The following is a 23,594-nucleotide window of genomic DNA, read 5'->3' on the forward strand; positions in this document are numbered from 1 at the left end:
AGGTGAGGATTCAGAAATGTCATCTGAGTTATGTGAAGGGCAAGTTGGCTTGAGTAAGCAGAGCTATCATCAGTATGGTAGCACTGCATGATCCAGAAAGAAATGGGAAGGCTGAGATATATTCTGGAAATAGCCAATAGTCTATTTTGGCCACAGCATAGGATACATGTCAGAGAGCAGTGGGGGCAAGGATGGGCAAGGTAAGTCAGACTCATATTTTGGAGGCATAGAACACCAGGGTGAAGGACTTGGAGAGAATTACTGCAGGGTGTGGCCGGGTTCCCGGTTGTACTTTTGAAAGAAGAGTTTGACAGCTGTATGGGGATGGGGCAGGATGAGGCACAGAGAGAGACTGACTTGATTAATTAGGGAGGGAGACTAAGAGAAGGCAAAGGAAAATACACAGCGGAGAGATACAACAGGACTTGGCAACAGAGGGGAAATGCTGTCAAATGCCAGCAGCTGATGAATAAAAGAGGACCAGTACCTCAACACCCACTATATCCAGCATTTGAGAAGTCACACTTCTCAACCTGGAGTGGAGAGTGGCTATGGAGCTATGAGGACTAAAACCTGATTTCAAGGAATGGTGGAATGATGGATTGGGGAGGCAGTGGGTAGAAATTTTTCTTTCAAGGAATTTTTCAGTTAAGTCAAAAGCAAATGATTCATAACTCTGTGAGCAAGATTGAGGGAAAACATTCTGAGAAAAAGGGATTGCCTGACCTTTGTACACTGACCACATCATCTCACCCATACTTTTTTTTTTTAATACTGGTTGTCCCACAGCATCTTGGGACTCACCCCTAGAGCTTCTGGAGGCCTTGCATGAGGCCTCAGAATCTCATTGTCAAGAATTCTTAAAAGTTTTATGAGTTGATAGACATTATATCAACTATTTGAAAATGTGTGTATAGAATATGGACAAGAGCAGAATTTAGGAAGTTCCCTTTGTCTCTTCAGTGGGTAGATGCCAAGCAGGCTGTTGTTTAATTTGACCTTTAGACAAGTTCATGCAGGAGACTTTTGTGTAATGTCAGTTTGTGCTATAAAGAGATTTTTGCCTTAAAATTGTCTCTCAAAGTAAGGGTTTGCATAGTGAATTGAATTGATGCTTTAATACGGGCATGCTTGTCTTCCTTCTTTGCCCCAGTTCAACTCCGTAGTCTTAGCAGCACTCTTACCTTCTCGATGCACTAAAGTTCCTCTTCTCTGCTTATTCCCAAATGGAAATTGGAGCATACTGCCTTTTCTGTGGTTTCTCTGTCCTCTGTGACATTGGTAGTACCCTGCATCCTTTTGGATAACTTGCTTCTGTGACACACTTCAAGAAGAGGCTTGATTGCTCAGGAATTGCACCCAGTGACTGGGTAATGGCCCCAGTGGCAGACCATTTGGGGGATGACAGCTTCTCTCAGAGAAGCCAGCCTTAGCCCTCTGTGAGCACCTGTACACATACAGCATTTGATGGAGGCCAGGCAGCCTGCCTATCTCTCCAGGGCCCTTGACTAGGGAATCCCCAAGGGATGCTGGCAGACTGCTTTCATTTCAGAAAACCTATTACAACAAAGCTGTTCTGTGGTCTCCTGCTAAGTAAAAACAGGCTACATTTGAGGTGTTTGTTTGAAATCTGAGCTCTCCCATGCTTACTCTCTGACTAATTGGCCTGCGTGGGGACTACAGCAGGTATGTTTGGCTGGAACTGAGGCAAGGTGGAGGAGTTTCGCTTTTAAAAGGAGGAGCTGTTAAAGCACCATAAGACAGGCCGTCCTCCTAACTCCGTTATTGCTTGCCCTCGGTCCCCTTCTCTGGACATCACTAACCTTCTCCTCTATGCCTCACCTTCTCAAGCTCTTACGCTCTAGAGGTTAAAAGGTGTACGTCTGGCCCATGCGAGCCAAACGCTCAGCAAAGGACCTAGCATCGTTTCTTGCTTCCTGCAAACCTGGTTGGAGCTGGGTCAGAGATCAGTGATTAAAAATAACTAGGTTGCTAGTCACCAGCATAGTACATGCGATACTGTTTCTTTTACTTGTGCTATGGTTGGACGTTTAGGAACTATTTCTGAAGTAAAGACAACAATGAATTGTATCATTGACTTTCTCTTGGCCAGTATGCAAGCCTTTGTACAGAAACCTTTTTATGTGTTTGTGAGCTGATTTTTAATTTCACCAGAATTCTGTATTGTTCTCTAAAGCCTATGATTAATCTAGCCTCCAGTTTGAAGAAGCTATGTTTCCAGTCTTTATTTCTGCATTCCAGTTTTGTATTTCAAGAACAAAGCAAATGGGGATTAGAAAGGGTAGAAACATAATCCTCAGTTCTAACAAGCCTCCAGGTGACACCACCCATTGAGTAAGCCTGTACTACTTGCAAAGAAATGTTACTCTGCATAGTTAAACTTATAACTCAGTGCAAAGAGACATAAAGGTAATTTATACTTTGATTAACCCAAGCCAGTGTAGCCTTCAAAATAAATACCAGATACCATCAGACTGTCAACATTCAAATGATTGATAATTTGTGCTTATCTAGGTTTATAGTCAGTGGAACTTCATGCATTGCTAGTAAGCATAGATCATAGTAGATTCTTAGGGAAGAGCTCTGGTGTGGCTGATAAAGTACAAAAACCCTAGAGTCAGCAAATCTCTTTTGGGATCTCTCCTGTAGAATATAATCTTGTAAATATATTTCAGTGTTGTTTGAGGTGGTAGAAAAAAAATGCAAGTCAGAATTTCCATCAAGAGGAGGAGAGTGGTATACATTATTATACAACTGTTGTGTAAAACAGAGTTGTTTTACAGCTGGATGGGAATGGCTCTGTGCTTCTCTCTGGGACACCTAGAAGTGTGCTGCTGAATCCTGGCCTAGAGAGGGACAGAATGGACTAACTGGTTATTTATAATGTGCTGTATAGGGTTTGAAACTCCCCTGAAGGCACCCAAGACCATCTCCTCTACCTTATTTAAGGATATATGTAGTTAGATGGCTTTCCTGATTTAACTGTTATAGAGTCTGACTTGACTAATTAACTATGGGGCATAAAAGACCCCCTGGAAACTTTTCCCCAGGCTTCTCTGAAATTAATGTTTATCAGTCTCATTCAAAATCCATGTCCTAGACCAATAAGAGGGGACCCTGAGGTTTCTCAGGCCCCTCATACTTGCCTGAGCTTTCATTTTCTTACTGTATGTATCCTCTACTTCAATTAAAGCTTTTTGTGAATACATCCTGTATCCTTCAGTTATCTGATCCATTGTAATGGATGCATCCATACAGTGGATTATTCTGCAAAAATGGGTTGTCTCCATGCTTTGTCTAAAAGCATCTATGGTATTTTAAGTGGAAAACCAAGTTGCGGAGAAATTTTTAAAAGGAAAGAGAACAAAGGTGCATATGTATCTGTTTGTGTGGAGAAATTGTGTGAGGATGCATTGGTTAGCATTCCTTACCTTGGCAGTGGTGTGAGATGAGGAGAGAATATCAGCTTTTTCTTTATAAATCTGTTTGGTTTGTTACAAACATACATTGGGTTTGTAGTTTGGTAGAGAAATGTCAACTGAATCTGTACCCAAAAGTTTCTTAGACTTGTAAGTTTTTGCAGCAGGCCACATTTTCCACTGTATATCTTCAACAATGAATTGAGAGGACACATTTGGATGAAGAGTGAAGACACTTCCATCCTGTTAACTGGAACCCAGTAAAGTGGTTCAGGGCTATTTTTAGATGTGAACTAGCAAACATCTGTGAAGTGGCAGCATTTCAAAGAGGGCTAGTTTAGATTACAGAGCTGGAAGGGGTGGCCCTGAGCTGACATCAGATGCCACTCATGTTAGTGCATCCAATGGTTATGCAACCATTTCCAAATGCTCTCACTGGAATTCTTTTAGTAACTTATAAAACTGAGAAGTCTATTTTCAGCAAATGTTTTAATAGTTTGTTGGCATCTTTTTCTGTTAATTGTTTTTTATTGACTTGTATTTCACTCACATGAAATTCATTATTTACAAGTGTACATTTCATTTGTTTTCTAGTATATTAAAAAGTTTTGCATTCAGCACCATTATCTGACTTCAGAATATTTTCATCATCCAAAAAAGAAACCCCATACATGTAAGCAGTCAACCCTTCCTCCCCACTTCCATGATCGAATCACTAGTCTACATTCTGTCTCTCTGGGTTTATCTGTTCTGGAGATTTTATGTAAATGGAATCAGACAATATGTGCTTTTTTGTCTATCTCCTTTCACTTAGCATATCTTCAAGATTTGTTCATGTTGTAGCATGTATCAGCATTTCATTCCTGTTTATGACTGAATAATATTCCATTGTATGTGTGTATGCTATTTTGTTTAACCATTGTTACTATGGTAGACATTTGTGTTGTTTGCCCTTTTTGGCTCTTCTGAATAATGCTACAGTGAACATTTGTGTACAGATTTTTGTATGAACATATGTTTCCAGTTCTCTGGAAAATAAGTAGGTGTGAAATTGCTGGATTATATGGTAGCTCTGGGCTTAACTTTTTGAAGAACTGACAGGGTGTTTTTCCTATATACCTGTTTTCTTAAACATTGTGTGCATGTTGTTTTTAACATGAGATCTACTAGGGAGCAGAGTGTATCTTTAGTAAATCTAGTAATGATTACTATGGCTTCATGTGGCCCCAAACACACAGGCACATCAGTGGATCCAGCTTTCCATCCAGCAGATATTTACTGAGCACCTTTGTGTTAGCATCATAACACTGGGAATACAGTAGTGAACAGAAAAGAGAAGTTTCCTGTCATCACAGATCTTACAGTCTGGGGGAGGAGACAGTCTTAACATAAATCCTCTCTCAACTAAATACGCAGTAAAACTGTCGTAAGTGCTCTGACAGAAAAGGGCACTAGGGTAGTAGTAAAGGAATAGGTGTCAAAAACACGTCCCCTGAGAAAGTGGTGTTAAAACTGAGATCTGGAAGATATGTGTAAGTTATCTAGGTGAGGATGGAGGGAAAGAATGTTTCAATCATAGAAACGAGTGCAAAAGATTTGAGGCAGAAAAGAGCATGTTGTTTTCATCATGAAGGACATAGGAAGGAGGCATAGGCAGTGGTAATAGGTGGTGATGGAGAGTAGGTAGAAGCTGCTTCATCAAAATACCTTTTAGATGTTTGGACTTAGTTTATGAGCCAAGGGCAGCCAGTTGAAGAGTTTTGAACAAGAGGTGACCTAATCTTGTATATGTATGTATATGTGTAGGTGCAGCTCTGGGAGTAAGGGGGTTCCCCTCCTGGGACAAATTCCGCATGAAGGAAATGAAACTGAAGTAAGACAGGCCGGGTTAAAGGGTTTTATTTTCTCACAGCTTGCTTGGGCTTGCTGGCCAGGCTTCACAGTCCGTCCCCTCCAGCTGCAGCACGCACGCCCCTCCCCCTGCCCTCCTTTTCTGGCAGGAACTCCATGGGCGGGTCCATGGTGACTGGCAGGCACCAGACCAATTAGGTACCAGGAACAGAGGGGAGGAGAGAATGGCTGTTTTCTCTCCACCCCTTGCCTCGGTTTGACCAGAGGCTCTGCTGTGGTAAACACATTGGCATTTAAATGGTCTAAGGCCATGTGGGAAATTCTAGAAACTCTGGGTAAAAACTTCCAATTACCCCACAGTAGGTAAGAATATGTGGATTGAAACATAATCCATAATTGTACGTACATGTAATACACTAAATATAGTCATTATAGCTGTATGTAGAAACTGAATTTGCAAGAGATCAAAACTGATTACAAGGAACTAGTGGTAAGGCTAATGAAGTCTTCCAGCTGGGAGATGATGGTTGCTTTAAGTAGGGGTTCTGGTATTGGTGCTGGTGGGGGAGATAAAATTTGGCAGAACGTAAGATGCTTAGGGCAAAAATCAGGATATTTTTAGTAGTAAAAATTATTCCCAGTTTTCAAAGTTGGGGTTTTTTTTTTTTGGCATAAGAACAGAAGAGTTTAAGAATAGAGAGATGAACAGTGAGGCAATGAGCGTAATAAAACTGCCAAAAATAGTTTAGCATTGTTAACAAACAGAAATTAAGTTTCTTAGAAAATACTGCTACAAAAACAAAGGAAACCCCTACCCAAACTAATAGTGAATTTAACACATTTACAGGATGGCAAGGTTATTGCACAAAAGTTTAACTCATTTCTATATACTACCCGTAACCAACTGCAAAATGGAGTATAAAATACCCTTCACAATATAAAAAAAAAGTCATTAAATATCAGTGAAGGAATCTAATGAAAGATCTGTAAACTGTAAACTATGAAAATGTACCTGAGATAAATTCATGAAGATATAAATTAATGGAGAGATACAGCTTGTCCATGAGGTAGACTCAAGTCCTAAGTTAAAATCCCAGGCAGGTTTTTTTTAAGAATTGGTTATGTGATTCTAAAATTGAAATAAATGGCAAGATACAGCTTGTCCATGAAAGACTAAAGTCCCAAATCAAAATCCCAGTTTTTTTTTTTTAAGAATTGTTATGTTCTGAAATTTTTATGGAAGTTCAAAGAACTGAAAATAGCCAAAACAATATTTAAAAGAACAAAGTGGAGGAGTTAGCTAATATCAAGACTTAGTGTAAAGTTACAACAATCAAGGTGGTACATATTGGTATGAAGATATGCAAATTGATCATTGGAGTAAATATGGAGTCTAGAAATTGGTCCGCCATAATACCAGCTCCATTTCATGGGGGGAAGAAAACATAACAGAATCTCAGATATGCTGATGGACAGCTGAATACAAAATCTCATACATACTGTTTGATTGAATATATTGAAATGCAAGACTAACCATGGTGTCTAACTTATGTTTACCTCTGTGCATGGAGGGATAGATTGTAAAGGGTCATGATGGATCTTTCTGGAGTTTTTTATCTTATTCTGAGTGGTGGATTCACAGGTATTTATTATTTTCAAAACTCACTGAAATTAACCTTCTGAGCTTTCTAGATAAACCTGACATCTTCATTTTCATGCCAAATCCCTTGATTTTAGAAATATTGAACACTGATTTTTTTCAAAACCTAAGTATTACAATTGGGGGTACATTTATTAATATGAGGTAGGATCAGAAGAAAATAAATAGTAACAAAAAGCTCTAGATATTATTGAACAGTGTTTGTCTAATTACGTTAATGTAAATTTTAGCCCCATCATTCAGTGTCAGTTAACCTAGGTTACAGTTGCTTTGAGTAACATTTGACCAGCTATCTTTGTTGAGTTTTTATTATTTTGTAGCCACTGAGTTACATGATTAAGGGCAGAGTACTTTTATTTATTATTTATTCTTTGTCACAACTAATTTTGAGGAAAATACTGCTAAGCAGTGACAACAGGGCATCTAAACCCAGGGCTTTTTCACTCTTAATCTCACGCTGTGGTCCCTTCATACTCTTAGGAGCAACATCAATGAGCAGGTTTATTCCTGGGATCAGTTTGGGTGAACTCTGTAGGCATGAGAGTTTTGTGTATTAGAACACAATGATTAGTTTTGGATACCTGTGTTTGGGATGCTTGATCTTGTGTGAGTACTATAAAAATTGAAACTTGAACTTATTCATATAAATATTATACTAGGAATACTTTAGTGTTAGCTCTGCAACCTGGATTTATTATTTTTTAACTTAATGAAGTTGATTCATCAAAATGCACTATAAGATATTCATGGTTGCATTTATTTATTTGTTTAACAAGCACTTGAGTGTCTTCTGTGCTAAGAGTGCTGTCAAGTGCCAGAGGTGAAGAAATGAATAAGCACTGTGTTCAGGAGACTTCAAAACACTAAAAGATTATACTTAGATTAAAATAATTTATATTGTAATACTGGTTTCAAGACCTATAGATATGTAATTAATGTTAGGTTTGCTATTTAACAAATTTGGGCCTGATTATCATTGTTATTTACTATTTCAGGTGTTTAGGCTTTGTCTCTTCTAATATCAAGAAAAACTGCATCTAATGTTTTTGTACCCATAAGTTATTCATCCCACAGCTATTTATTGAGTAGCTACTTTGCTCCAGGGGCAGTGCTGTTTCTAGGGAATATAGTGTTAAGCAGTGCAAGTATTAGCTTTACCCTAATGGAATTTACTATTGGGATAATTTGTTGACTGCTCTTGACTTACCCTTTTCTTAAGTACGAGGTATTGCGCCATCTACCTCACACTACTCTCTTTCCTGTTTGTTTTATCTTTTGTGTCTATGGTACATCCAGTATTATACCATAGACACATAGTAGGAAAAAAAGTATATTGTACTGAGTAACTTTACTATTGTAACGCAGTAATGAAACACTAAGAAATGCGAACCGCTCTATCATAATTTAATAGGAGCCTCTTCTTCCATTTCTTTCCAGTAAACCACAAATGGAAACTTACTGCTCTTTAGTATTATTATAAAGCTAAGGATGCAGATTCTTTGTTGGTTTATGTGTTAAATTTTTACTAATTTGAAATCTGTTCCTTCTGTGCTTGTGTTTTTTTTTTTAAATAATGTCACAACTGTTGTGGCTTCTGAAAGCCCTCCCTTTTTCACATCAATTCTGTGGCTTTCTCCTTCAGCCCTGCCCTGGAACTCCTCTGTGTGCAGAAGAAAGCCTTTGGCAGCACTGATGAGATCAGCCTCTGTTAGTAATGTGTAATTGTGGTATCTCAAGTGTAGATTCGTTGTTGCTAATTCTTTATATAGTGTTACATATCCTTGATGTCGTAGTTTTTTAAGCCTGTGAAAATTGCTGCTAGTTAATTTATTTGAAGCTATTCATTTAAAACTATCATTATATCACAAGTAAGCTTTTCCTAAGTAATAAAAATGTTCTTTAAACTGTCACCTTTTCTCTTCCCAGTGTTAAGAAATGGTGCTTGGGAAATTGTACACTGGGAAAAGGTACGCACTGATTTTTATTTTGTTCTAAGAGGAGAAATGTATAGATGTATGTGCTAGTAGATGCAATTTTCATATATAAGCAGATGTCAAGAAGTCCACTAATATGAAAGCAATTTAGTCATTAATGTAAACATTTGTGGAGTCTTCAGTTAGTCACTTCCATTTAATAATTCTGCAGTATACTCAAAAGACTATTATCTTGAAAAGTACTATTTAGAACTTTTTGTTTCTAAATACTGTTTTCATAGATTTCATTTACCCATGAACTGCTTTATGTTATAATTTTTTGCTTTTATCATCTACTGTCCAAGTAAAAATAAGACTTCAGATATTTCACATGTATATATTTTGACTTCATATATTGTGACTAATCACATTTACATACTGCTAATTCCCTTAAAAAGAAAAAGTCTTACTAATTCAACATCATCTTCTAATGAGCTAGAAATCAGTTCCATAACATCAAGGGGTTACTTTGCTCACAGGGCCTCTAACATGGCAGTGAGTTGAGTCCCAACTTAACAAATGCTGAAAAAAAAAAAAGTTACCCAAGTGTTCATATGCTTTTCAGATCAATTTCAAAAGGTAAGCAATTATTATTAGTACTCCCTTTGTTCTACAAGACCATTTAAATTTAAAGTCATCAACAAGTGAATAACCTTTGTAACTTGGTAAAAGACTTTTGGAGGTGAGGTCACTTGATGCAGGGGACTTTGTTTCCGAAGACTGCTAGGATGACAGAGGTGTAACCCTGCACTCCAGTATTTCCCAGCAGTCTAAAAGCCATGCCCTTGATTCTACTTTGTGATGTTCATAGTCACTTTGTATCCCTGCAGAGAACAGGATTGCCTCTGAATTCACTGTGTTTTTGTTGATTTTAAACCAGTGGCCAGAATTTTGACATCTCCTTTTCCAGATATTTAAAAACTCACAATTCTCTCTCTCTCTCTCTGGGTTTTGACATAAAAATAACAAAGAGGAAAATACCTTGATTGTGCTTTCCTTGTTTCTGTGATAGTCACCTCTTTCTCAGAGTAGCAAGATAAAAACGAAAAGAACCCACAGTACTATTTCACAAAAAGTTTCTTTTATGCTCTTGTGTGTTTCAACATTTCAGAAAACAGGTAAGATAGAGTTGAGTGTGATAAAATGAATTTTATTTTAAATATATCTAATTTACTAGGTTTGCCAGGGTAATTAATATAAATGCATATCCTAATAAATTGATATATCCATTTCTTCTCTTCCTACCTCGAGTTTTTGTTAGAAAATAAACAGTTATAAAGTCAGGAGATAACATCTACTACTTCACTCTAAAATTAGCCTGTTAAAATGTCTGGTTTTCTCAACAGACACTCATTAATTTAAGAAGACTGATTGGATTATTTTAACTCTTACTTTGCCAGTTTTCACAGGCAAAAGAATTAAATTACCAGCCCATGATTACCCATAATGATAGCATTCCCATTTTTCTTGGAGATCAATGCTCCACTTTACCTGACCATCCCACTATGAGATACAGAGGGATAGAATTTAAAGTGCTGGCAAAAGTCAGCCAGCCAAATAAATTGTTGTAACTTAATAATTAGAATTAGATAATTAATTTGAATTAATAAAACTTGGTTCAATGATGAATTCAAGATAAATTTAAAAATTAACAGTCTACAAAATCAAGTTAGAAAAATACAGTAAAAAAGAGATCTCATTCCGGTGGCATGTGGGATCCTTACAAATAAATTTAAAATATGTACCTGACCTTTGCAAAAAAAACATCAAAACTTGAGGTGTTAAATAATCACATAAGTGAATATATGTCATATCCTAGAAAAAAAGCATCAATTGTTCCAAAGTATTAATGTTACTGTAATATAATCCAAGGAAAATGATCATCTTTTACCTCAAAAAATAACTGAATTATCATCTTAATTTCAAAAATGAACAGTTGAGGAAAATAAAATAATTTGGAAAAATTAACAGTGTTCAAGGATTGACTCCAAGTAAAATAGAAAGCAAAAGTTATTAAAATAATGTGGATCTGCAAAAATAGGCAATGAAGAATAAAGTAAAGTAGAATAGAAGAGAATAGAATACCCTGAAGTAAAACCCATTTAATATTTGGTAAAGGAGGCAAAAATCATTAATCAGAGGATTATTTAATAAATTATGTTGGAATCACAGATTAGCAGTTTCAAGAAATAATACAGTTTATATCTAAGTCACAGCCTATGATAAAATAAATTCCAACTGGCTAAGAGTTAAATGTTAAAACATTGTTTTTGGAAAACATACAAATAGAGTAAAGACCTTAATAAGTATTTGGAGAAGAGCGAGATCTCAAAATCTATGGACTTTGATTTTATAAATTTAAAACTAATACACAACAAAAGCTACCACAAACAAGCAGAATATGGGAAATATTTGCAGCAAATATGACAAAAAAATGGAAATTGTTGTTATATCAATAGGAAATAAAAGTTGGCAATAAGCAAAAATATAACAAAAAACTAGACTCAGTATAATATTCAACCTAACAATAAAAGTTACAAATTTAAACAATATTGAAGTCTCATTTGCTACCTAGTAGTCTATAAATAAAAAAACTCACTTATATCTCAGAATTTTTATTTTTATGAGGCATTTCATTCATATACTGTTGTGGATTATCCATTTAGGTTTTCATATTGAGAACTATAACAAGGGAATTCTGGGAATTTATCCCAAGAAAATAATCATAAAGTAGGGAAAGACCTGTACATGTACAAAAATGTTTATTGTAGCATTATTTATAACAGTGAAAAGTTAGAATAAACGGATATCCAACAAGGGGGAATGTGTTTTATAAATCATGGCATTCTATATTCTGGTATATTTTGTGACAAGTAAAAGCTATAATATCAAATTCTGTGGCAACACAGAAAAATTGTATACTGCTCATTCAACAAATATTTATTGAATTATGTGCCAAGCAGTGAGCTCATAACAGCAATCAAGACATATGAGAGAGTTCCAAAGGGACAGGCATGAACACAGGCTTGCTTATTGGGCTAGCTAGGTTGTAGGGCAAGTCTTTTCTTTAGCCTATATAATATCTCATGCAATAAAAAAGAAAATCAATAAACCAAAACCAAGAGTCTGACTCACATGGCAAGAAAACGTGATAAACCTTAGTGCAAATGGGCTTTAGTTCAGGGTTCTTTCTTTGCCTTTCTAAATGTGTGGCTTCTGTGGTTGCTTTTTAATGGTTCTCAAAGGACCTACAGTTTTGTATAGCATTACTTTCGGTCATTCACAGATGAGCAGACTTTAGCTCTCAGACATTACTAGTTCATTCCTCCAGTTATTGCCCTGAAGCCTTTTCTCTGTTGCACAAAATTAAGTTGCCAGGATCTGGTTTGTCAAAATATTGCTTACAAAGCCCTATACAAGGCAGGTATCTCCACTCTGGAAATATAAAACAGCTGTCTTTATTGTCATTCCCACAAAGACCAGTTCTTCAAATCGAGATGCAGCTGGGACAGGTTTTTGAGATAGCTGCAGGTGAAGAACATTAGAATCAACTTCTGGCTTTGTAGAGAAGCGTGGAGTGATCGGCTGTGTGCGTGTTTAAAAGTCACTTATAAAGCTGCTTGTTTTGCCAATGGGTTTCAGCCCCGGGCAAGTTCACTATGGAGTCAATATGACCAAAGAAATTGACAGCAAAACGTTCTTGGGGTGAGTTATACCCAACTTTATTTCCAGGTGGCAGGTCAGTCACTAAAATCCCCTTCACTCAGAGCAAGTCTGCTTGCAGCAAGCCAGTCTCTGCCTCTGGGCCCCTCTGTCTGTACAGCCGTCCTCTGGGCCTCTCTGCACAGTCGTCCCGCACAGCCATCCTCCGGACCTCTGTCCTTGGTGCTGCCACCGCTCCAGCCTCTGCTCTGCTGCAGTCTTGCAGCCCTGCCACCGTGTCGCACCCAGAGCACTGGGTGGAGCTCTTTATGTAGAGTCAAATTGGTGTGCAGTGGGCTAGTTAACCAGGCCAGGTGAGAATCCTGGCCACAGGAACTCTCATTTAATCCACACTGCTTTAATTCATGAAGTTTCCAACATGAAATGTATGTCTTTGGATTAAGAATTTCTATCTCCAAAAATTCCTCAGTAAAAATATAAATGTGCTGGAGCCTACAATTAGACACAGATTTTAAACCAGCCTATTACAGTTTGATAAGCTTACCCTTTTATATAATCCTCAGTTGTAATCACTAATGTCAGTGACTTAAGAAGACTCAAGGTAGTGACCCAAAGCCCTAAAACTTACTTAACTTCAGTATTTTTTGGGGGAAAAAAACTGCCTTGTTATGATGTTCCTCCAATTAGAACACATGCTCACAGAATTTTGACCATCTGTTGTTCTTATGCACAAACCAGACTGGTAGGGAGAAAACCACATTAGGAGCTCCGAACTCCAAAAGAATGAGAGGTGCATGGATGTGTTTGAGAAAGTAATCCAAACTGTAGGCCTCATGAGGAGAGAGTCCTTACCTGCTTTCCTGACAGTGCTGTGAAGGGAGCTATTTAGAGTTCAGTAAACCCTTGGTTTTCCCAGGCCACTAAGGTAACTGCATTATGCCATATAAGGTTGTAGGGAAAAGGGAAGTTACCTTGGCCAGAATCCTCACCTGACCTTAATCTGTTTGCCCACTGCACATGTGCAGTGCTCACAGGTTCATGCTTGCACACATCAGCAATGAGCTATTTGAGTGTGTTGCTATATAAAGAGCTCTGCCCAGTGCTCTGTGTGGACATGGAGACAGATTGTGGGCTTGCAGGATGCAGATGTGATTCTAGCACTTGACCTGCCACCACAAGACTAAAGCCTGGTATAGACCTTTTACCCACAACGTTATGTTTTTGTTATTTGGTCTCATTGAATCCAGAATGAATTTGCCCAGAGCTGAGACCCTCCACTGAGACATAGGTGCTAACATTTTTTTTTAGTCTTTGGTATAATAACCACAAGCCTTTCTTTTGTCTTACGATGAATGAAGATGTTGGGAAACTGCAGTCAATTAGGGATTTTCATAAGTCTGTTAGAGTCTAACACTGTAACATAAACAGATATGATCCTGATCTTATGAAGCATATAATCTAATTGGAGAGAAAACACTAACACACAGGAGGTGATTAAAGAATAATTAGTTGGCAACCTGGGTAGCTTTCTCTCTTAGTGCCAAGGCTGTAGAGAACTTGGATTTCTTTCTCTTGCTCTCAGAGGGTGCTATCAGAGTACTCTCGCAACACATTACTTTAAGGGCCACTTTATACCTATATGTACTTGCTGTTTTTTATTTTCACAGTTTGCCCTTTCTTTTGAGGGAGGCAGTGTTTGATTCAAGGCCCTTGGCAATTAGTTGGTTTCAGATAATCTAGAGTTCAGCAGCAATAAAGCTATTGAATCAAGGCATCTAGACCTTCTGTGCCTGGATAACCAGCATACCTGCCATAGATGAGAAGTCCCCTCCAACCTTCCCTAACCTGCTCCTCTGCCAGGATAGGTAGTAGACAACAGTGGGCTGGCTCTGCGATGATTTCTTACTGTGATTCCCACCTTCTCTCATTCCCCCAGTAAAGTGTCATTTTAGAGTTCAAGGCAAAATAGGGAGGAGAAAGAACAAAAAGTCCTTACCAAAAAAAAAAGGCTTTTATTCTAAGTATTAAAACTTATTTTTAGGTTCATACAGCTACTAAGATGGCAACTTTCATGATAAAATGGGGGTGGATGTCAGTGTGGTTCATTCGACTAGGCCAGCAAACCAAGCTGTCCCTTAGTCGGAGGAGCACTGTTTGCCAAAAGCTCTATGACAAACCTATCTTTAAATTACTTCTAAGTTTCTAGCCATAGCATATCCTTAATTCAGCTTCAGGCCATGCTCACAAAAATGCTAACAGGTAGTGAAATGAAAAAGATATTAAACTGATTTTTTTATTTAAAATACAGTGATAATTTCATTATATTTACTTCTGCAGAGGTGGGTTAGAGTCTAAGCTCTTACTCTCACTGATATTGGACGAACAACTCAGATTCTGAGGTTCATTTTCTTCCTCTCTAAGTCATGAATCATAACTAGCGCATTTCCTAATGTTGTTAGGCATAATAATCATATGAATATGATAGTTTTTCCAGCTGTATTGAGATTTCCTTAAATAAGGTAAAGATTTCTTTTGGCAAATCCCTCCTTTTTATTTTTATGTCCAAAAGAGAGAATATGAGAGTTGAGATGTCAATTAAGTGGATAGAATGGATAGATTCATTTTATTAAATAAGTTATAAAGCTGATAAAAGATAGAATGCTCATTTTGTGAAGGATTGCCCCATTCTTGGCCTCACTCCTAGATAATTTTATGACATTTTATGAGGATAAATGGTTCTTGTTTGCCAATAACCATTTTTACTGTATTCTATGCTTAAATACAATGGGTTATATATTTGTAACTATCTTTCCATGCAGATAATTAACCAATTCCCAGTTTTCTTTCAGGTAAATGTTGGAGATATAGTTATAATAAAAGGCAAAGAGTATATACCTGCTGACACTGTACTTCTCTCATCAAGGTAGAGACACCTACTGATGCTCAAACAGTGTAGAGGATGTTTTCTCTACCCTGCATTGACCTTGTGATTTCTCCAAGGAAATAAGGAATAAACGAAGGATTTTAAGCCTCTCTAATGATTTTGAATTAAGCATTAAAAAATTGATTGGACTCAAAGGACTCTTTCATGTTTGCCATATAGAATAAGTGATAGGTGCTATATTTTATAATTCAAAAGTTACAATTACAATTAAGAGTCTGCTGTCCCTCTGGACATGTCCAGATCCTTTCCTGTGGACTACTCTTATCAGACTTCCTGTTATTCATTTTATATAATACATGGACTGGATTCTATTGATTTTATCTTACAATTCTTGCCATGATAAATTCCTTTTTGATGCATTTGTATATCCTTCCAAGTTACTTGATCTTTGTGGTGCTATGGATACAAGAAAATGAATGACTTCTTTTTTGTCATCATATCTTTTGAAAGGCCATACTTTTCCAACAAAAAATTAAAGTACTTTGCACTTTCTTTTAAGTTCCTTTCTGTTACTGAATTTAGCTATTTTTGTTTCTCATATTTAAAGTAGTCATGAATTAGTATTGAGAACATATGGCACTGTTTGTTCCCCTTTAAAGAATGTGACTTTCACATGGTTTTAGGTTTAAAAACTGTAAAGCTAGACATGATATAATTAAGGAAAAAAATGTGTATTTAATATTTTAGAGGTTGTTTATCATCATTTCCTTGGACAGTTTTATTTGTAAAATCCACATATAAATATGGACAGTGTCCTTTTCTCAAAATCTGTTTAATCAGGTCACTATTTAAAGTGATTGGATTTATGACAAGTTAATGAAACTTAATTGAGCAAGTAAGAGTCATCCAGATATTCATGGAAGTAAGGAGGTTCAATTGCCATATTTTAGTGTTGGGAATTTTTTATGTCACATGCTTCTAAATTCTCTTTTCAGAAAAAATTAATATTACTAGGTTTTTAACCCAATCTTTTGCTATTAGTTGCCTTTACTGAGAGCTTTATCAGGGCAAGTTTCTAAAACTGAAGTACAGGTAACGGTCCACACACAGCTGGGTGAGAATGAGGATAACCAGGCTCACTGTCTATGTCTCAGGGACCAGGTAGCATCAGGTACAAGAGAGCTGTGTTTAGGAGTCAGGAAACTGGGGTTCTAATCCTGGTGACTCTGAACAAAATACTTCATCTCTGAGGCCTTGATTTTACATCTCTTAAAGTAGGAAAATGGATCAAAGGATCAAATTCAGATAGTCTCCAGTTTTCCATTTTGTTTCAGTTCCTAATCTTTCATTTAAATGAACCAGCAGAATGCCTAACCAACAGAATGGTGTGCACTTGGTGGTACTAAGTAAAAGTTTGATAAATGTGATGGACGATGGACCACCTGAATGCCATGTAACAAAATCCAAGGAGATAGTAAAGCAGTCCAGCAATTTAAAAAAGCGTTGCTCTTTTCCTGATTAAACTTATCAGAGAGACATAACTTATAGAAAGCATCGTGTATGCTGAACTATTAATTACAGTATTTGTTTTTTGTATCCTCAAAATATGAACACAATTGACCCTACTGGCCTGAATTTACTTTATTCTAAGTTGAAAGTTTTCTCCAAATATTTTTCATCTGCTTCTATTGAGTCCCAGAAACCAGAAACTCCCACTAAGCTCTATGCTTGTATTTCTTAAACTTTAGAACATTATCACAGGATTTATTTCTCAGCATTAAAAGCATTCACTGGTGGATATAAATATTGGTAAATCAAAATAGTTTCTACATCTTAATATAACACCTACAATGTTTAACTTCCTTAAAAGATTATTATTTTAAAAAAGATTATCTGATTCATTGCTTTGTGTTATTTAGTAGGATTCAAAGTAAAGTATAAAGTTCGTGCTGTTAGATATTTCTACCCAATTGGCAAAATACCACTTTGCAGTTTTTGTTTTTGTTTTGTTTTCTCAAAGGATTTTCACATTACTTGACACTTTTTTGGATCTACATTAGCCTTAAGAAGTAGGGAGAAGTTTTGTCATCATTTAATAGAAAGAGGAATTTTGTCTTTAAGTCTTAAATTTTGCCATTTAACTTTAGCTAATGACTAGGTCAGTGTTGGAATATTTAACTCCTAATGTAATATCTTCTTTATGCCACATTTTTCACTATCAGAATAATAACATGGTGATTTTCACCTACAGAAAAAGCACCACTTAGCAGCAAGCATAAACAATAATTTATAATATTTTAATTTCCAAGCATTTTTTGTTTACATAATAATAGTGCACCTTCTTTGAGATAGCATGAAATTAAAGCATGAGCATGGTTGAAAGTTAATGTTTCATTGATTTTTCACTTTGAAATGAAGACACTGAAATTTTAGTATATAACAAATACACATACATATTTAAAAAATATAAAATAGAGTAAAATAACTTCAGCTTTTCAGACCAAACCAGGTACTTGGTATGTCTATTTCATACTCTCTCTGAAAAATTTCTCCTGAGCTCAAAGGCTTGCCCTCCCTAAACAATACATTACCTAGACTTTGTTAATTATTAAGTAATTCAAAAGGCTGCAGTTATGCCTTCTAATATCCTACGATCCATGTTTTTTCAGCTTTGCATTATAAGATAGGAATTCAATTATCTTTGAAAACATTTTGGAATCAGAAAACTTCTAATTTAGGGGTTTTTTTTAGCATGTGTGTAGGGGAGAACTAGTATAGTATACTTGGTTTTTCAAAAGCATAAAAAATAGTTTCCACAATCCTTTCTTTCCTTCTTGGGTAGGCGTGGACATAGAGTGGATGACATGAGAGTGAGGAATTGAAGAAAGGAAAATCTGTAAGATAAAGTCACTCTGTCTATAAAAACATATTCTTACTTGATAAATGCTTGTGAATAAACTTTAAAAAGTCAAAAGTTTCATATTAAAAATTGAAAATTGGGCTTAAAAGCAAATAAGTAATCCTTAAATATTTCTTGTGCCTTTAGACCTGATCAAAATGGGTTTTGAAAAAATTGGCATTAGACGTTTCTATTAACATGTATTATTTTCTATAATAATTTCAAACTTTCTGTCTCTTTTGTCCATTTGTTTTTTTCTCTGTTATTCATTTTTTTTTCCATTTTAATTATTTTAAACTGGGACCTGTAGGTGACAGTAGGGGAAATAGTGAAAGTGACCAATGGGGAACATCTCCCAGCAGATCTCATCAGCCTGTCCTCAAGGTTAGAACCACTGAGTCATACAGGATGTGTGTATGTGGATCCTCACCCTACACCAGAGAGGAGTTACACCCAAAGATGGCTTTGAGTTCTGTCTCTTCCTTTAAAACACAAAATTTTTTATACTTCTTGGTAATGGACATTTCATAGATGTTTTAAAGGCCTTTTATGAAAGAGGGCAGATTCAGCTCCTATTGTTATCAATAGGAGTCCATGAAGCATGCCAGTAAATGTAGATTTTAGTTTCCTGTGTATCATTAATATATTCATACTTAACAACATGCCTGAATACTAAGGCTTATTTTAATTCCTCTCCAGGATATTGTTCTGCATAACATTAAGCTTTTAATGAAATGAATTATTGAGAAATTTTTAAGATTTTCAACATTTGTCTTCTTACATTTGAAATTTTCTGTAATTTCTACAGAATCCCTTTAGCAATTACGACTATAATTTGGGCTTGTATAGGGTTTACAGAGGACCCCCTGCACAAAGCTGGATGTTGTACACTTTGTACCGCATGCTTTGGGATCAGTTTTTATCCCACTTGTAACTAGTGACAGAGTGCATGTTACTGTGATAAATTTCAGCTATCTACTAGTGTCTGTATTGTGATATGCATCTTGTTTCATTTTTCCACTTACTAATCAAAAAGCCTGCTTTGCCTCTCTCACTGTAGTTTATGTTCTGGATGTCACCATAGTTCACTGAAGTGTCTATTTGGCAGGATTCCTTACCTGAGACTTCTTGCTGCCTTTCATAGCACTGTTAAGTGCTTCAGCAACAGCTGTCTTAAGGGATTAAGAATGTTCTGAATTTGGATGCCTATTTTATTTACCTCACTTCAAATAGAAGTCAGCTATTTAACTTTCTAACTTCCTTGCCATTTAAAGTCCTAGAAAATTTGCTCTTTGAGGAAAAGTAGAAATACAATTAGGATGTTACTCTCTTTTAATATGAGAATGGCCGTGGATGTATTGATCAGAAATACTTTAATACATTTTACTGCCAAAATATTGAATCAACAATGTTCATGTAGTGTTTGTCATCATGCTTTTATATTATCAGAAAATATGTTTTATAATTTCATATACCATTAATGTTTCAAATATATATGTAAGTTATAAATTAAGAGCAATTGCCAGAGCCAAATTACTATTAAGGCACTAATAAAAAAATAAAACTTTGAATAATTAGAAGAGTGAAAATATAAATATTGAAGAACTTTTCCAGTTGGGAAAAAGTATCTTTATAGAAAAAATAAAACAAAACCCATGGAGTACATTGAAGAACTTGAAAAGTTACTTTCAAACGAATCTGTAAAATATTTAACCAATGAACATGGGTTTCAGTAATTTTCACAAACCATCAGGCCATAAAACTAAGCCACATGCTCATTGCAGAAATTCAGGATGGTCTATTATGCACATGTAAAAATTGGAAGTTGATTAGAAAATTCCAAGTGTTTGTAACTTTGAAATTTCTAACTTTGAATACATATGCTTATCAGAAATTACATTCATAGATACTTAAATGATGTAGGTTAATTAGGCTTATTATATACCAAGTGCTAATAAGATTGATTTAACTTCAGAATGCTTTTCTTTATAGTTGAGGATCGTATGCAGTTGGCCTGCAAACACCTTATTTATAATTGCTGGGCAATTACAAACTCAGTACGTGAAAGGGAAGGATGTAAGCAGTCCAGTGTATGGTACCTGTGATAACACTAGAGAACACGGGCCCCTTACACCAGCCACTGTACAACAGACTTTACTAAAACAATGATGGCCACCCATAAAGTGGATCTGCAGGTTCAGGTCAGACAGCAAGGTGGCGAAGTTGGCTGATTTTGGTTCTAGCTTTTTCTGCCACAAGAATCTCTGAGGCAGAAAATTAAGAGCAATTGCCAGAGCAACTTAAAAAAAAAATAGCAACTTAAAAAAAAAAATAAGGGGAGAAAGATATATATCCACTTTCATTGTAAAATCTGTTCATGCAGTTTTTAAAAGTAGCCTTGAACTTTAAATATTATGGTTCATATGATTCAACTCATCCTTTCTGAAAGGGTAGTAAATGCAAGTTTGTAGAAGCAACAATCTGGAATTTTCTAATCAACCAGTCTCCTTAACCAATTTGCACATAGGCTGCAAGCATGAAATCTCACTTGATATTTTTAAGCTAAAGAGGAATCTGGACCTAAAACTGCTTTATATTTCAGATACAGTCTTTGCTATGTCTATATGGTGAGCAATTCAAGTGTAATGTGACAAATCTAATTATGTACATTATCTTGAAGATCAGTACTGATTGTTGCCAGGAAATTGCTTTTGGGTCCTTCTGGCTGAAAAGCTGATCCATGAGTTGTCATGCATGGGTTCTGCTTCACAGCATTTTGCAGTTAAAATGAATTTCAAGAAACTAGGCAACTAAAGCTTTGTTTAGAACAAAAGGCTTCTGTGAGCCTGAGCATTTAAATAAGCTGTTATTAAGTTCTCCTTCCTCCACTAAATCTTTGCTTTTCAATTTTAAACAACAGCGAGCCCCAGGCCATGTGTTACATTGAAACATCCAACTTAGATGGTGAAACAAACCTGAAAATTAGACAGGTAAGATCTAATACAGGTTTATATCATTGTTGCTGTTTTATGATGTGGAATCAGGAGCTTTACTTCTTACTCTTACTGTTTTGAGTTGAAGTAGTTCTGTCTAATTAAGCCACAATGAAGGGGTTTTATAAAGTGGTATCCTTAATGTATTATGGAAGATTCAGATGTGCCTCCCTGAATAAATTTGGTCCATCATGTAGATACTATTCATAATATTTTTAATATTTTAGGTAATAGCTAACATTCTGATAATAATGCTATTAGTAGTTCTAAGTGCTTTGACATGCGTTAGCTTATTCACCTGGCGTGCTATTTGGCTTGGCCATATTGTAAAGATAGAGTTTCCGTCGCTGTTCTAAGTCTCACTAATTTCAGGGAATAGTGTAGTTTTCTACATTCACTTCTCATACTATCCCTGACAAAGCAACTACAAAGTTTTTACTTTAAAGTTTTAAAAGGTTTTTAAACAGGTATTCTCTTGGATTCTAGGCAAATGATGAAATGGTATGTGTCAGGTTGGGATATGGTGGGAATAGGTCATCACAGCACTTGAACTGAGTACCATAGGAAGTGGGGACCTGTTCAGTTACAGCCAGTTCTAGCTGGTCAGAGGAAGGAGCTCCTTTGGAGTTTTCCTTGTCAGTGGGCTGCAAGAACAGAAACAGCACTACTCCTATGGAATATAGATTCTATTCATTGTGCATTCCCTTTCTGAGATTCAGCAGACAGACTGTATAATGTTACATATCTTATTTCTGGAAGCAAACAGTTCTTTGAGAACTTACTTCAAAGTATCTGCACAGACTAGATTATAGCAATCACTTCAATATATTTTAAAACTTTCACAAAAGCTACCCTATGCTTGTGCTAAAAAACTGTGTTCGAGTAAAGAGGAAGGTATTCCTCAACTATGATTTGACAGAGTATCATACAAGATGGGAGAATCTCTTAGATCCTAAGGCCTAGATGGAGAAGTTCCCTAGAGGCAGAATTCCCCTCGTCCTCCCACACACAACTCACTTAATATATTCTTTGCTTGCTTAAAAATTTCTAAACAGGGCTTACCAGCAACATCAGATATAAAGGACATTGACAGTTTGATGAGAATTTCTGGCAGAATCGAGTGTGAAAGTCCAAACAGACATCTCTATGATTTTGTTGGAAACATACGGCTTGATGGACACGGGTATGTAAAATCAGCCTTCACAAAAAAGCACAAAATTCACTGGGTCGCCATGTGTTGCTGAGTGTCTTCCAAGCCTGGGTACATATTATTTTCTTATGCTCTAAGTTTGAGCATTTAAAACCTTTTTCTTAAACATTTCTATATTACTTCTACTTTGAGTTGTCTCATGAAAACCCTAGCTCCTAACCTTATGTGTAAAGCACAGCTGAAGACTTACCCAGGGTTCCTGCCAACCTGACAATCGGATGTTTTCAGGGATATGTCAAGCTTCTGGCACATTGGTTAGTGGCTTATTCTTTGGCCAGAATACTTCTGTTATATAGGTAGGTCTAACTGTGCTGTCTCCGTGACCTGGATCCTTCCCTGTGATCTCTAGATGCCTCAAGGAGTTCAGACTCTACCTGCATTGTCCCGGATAGTTTCTTTTCTTCTTCTCTGCGTAATTGCTCTTTTATAGGCCATGTTATCATCTGTAATCATCTTCGCTGTTACATGCTTCCTGCCCCTCTCCTCTTTCCTGCCTCTCCCCTCATTGATTCAACCAGTATTCATTAATCATCTACTGGGCTAGACTAGTTACAGATATTAAGGACACAGCAATAAACAAAGTAGATCAATACACCTGTCCCTGTGAGCTTACTTTCTTGAGCTAAGGGAATAGCAAACAAACAAACAATCAAATAATAAACAAGAAAATTCTGTACTCCATTAGAAAGTGATAAATGCTTTGGAAAAAAATAGCATGGGAGAGAGGAGATTGGGAGTCTTTGGGAGGGAATCACTTTTCGGTAAGGAGTTGCAGTAAGCCTCATTCGGATAACAACATTTGAACAAGGTGAGTACGAGGTGAGGAAGTTACCATATGAATATGGGTGGAGAAGATTCCAGATAGGAGGAATAGTCAGAGCAAATTATTGGTTATATCATTGCATCATCTTAAAGCGGGAAAATGCCAGGAGTAGTTAGGGGATATTAGACAGGCTAGTGTGGTTGAAGTGGAGTGACCAACGGCTCAGAGATAGTAGTGGGCCTGACGTGACAGGCTTCA

The 23,594-nt window shown here is 36.5% G+C and overlaps 1 protein-coding gene across 6 annotated transcripts in view; it reads left to right on the forward strand.

Moving 5' to 3' along the window:
* ATP8A1 (ATPase phospholipid transporting 8A1) overlaps positions 1–23,594 on the forward strand; it is a 222,501-nt gene that overhangs the window by 53,130 nt on the left and 145,777 nt on the right. For 3 of the 6 annotated variants that reach the window (XR_012131751.1, XM_037002853.2, XM_037002855.2), the window contains exons 6-9: positions 8,878–8,918; positions 18,681–18,754; positions 21,291–21,360; positions 22,419–22,546. Coding sequence is in view for 5 of the 6 variants with exons in the window: in XM_037002853.2 (XP_036858748.1) it covers positions 8,878–8,918; positions 18,681–18,754; positions 21,291–21,360; positions 22,419–22,546 (313 nt within the window). In the remaining variant the exon portion in view is untranslated. Of the gene's footprint in view, positions 1–8,877; positions 8,919–15,436; positions 15,511–18,680; positions 18,755–21,290; positions 21,361–22,418; positions 22,547–23,594 lie in introns of all 6 variants that reach the window. The other 3 variants (XM_037002854.2, XM_037002856.2, XM_073237686.1) reach the window with 2 other exon arrangements.

Source organism: Manis javanica, chromosome 5 (assembly GCF_040802235.1).
Source record: "Manis javanica isolate MJ-LG chromosome 5, MJ_LKY, whole genome shotgun sequence".
Lineage (NCBI taxonomy): Eukaryota > Metazoa > Chordata > Mammalia > Pholidota > Manidae > Manis > Manis javanica.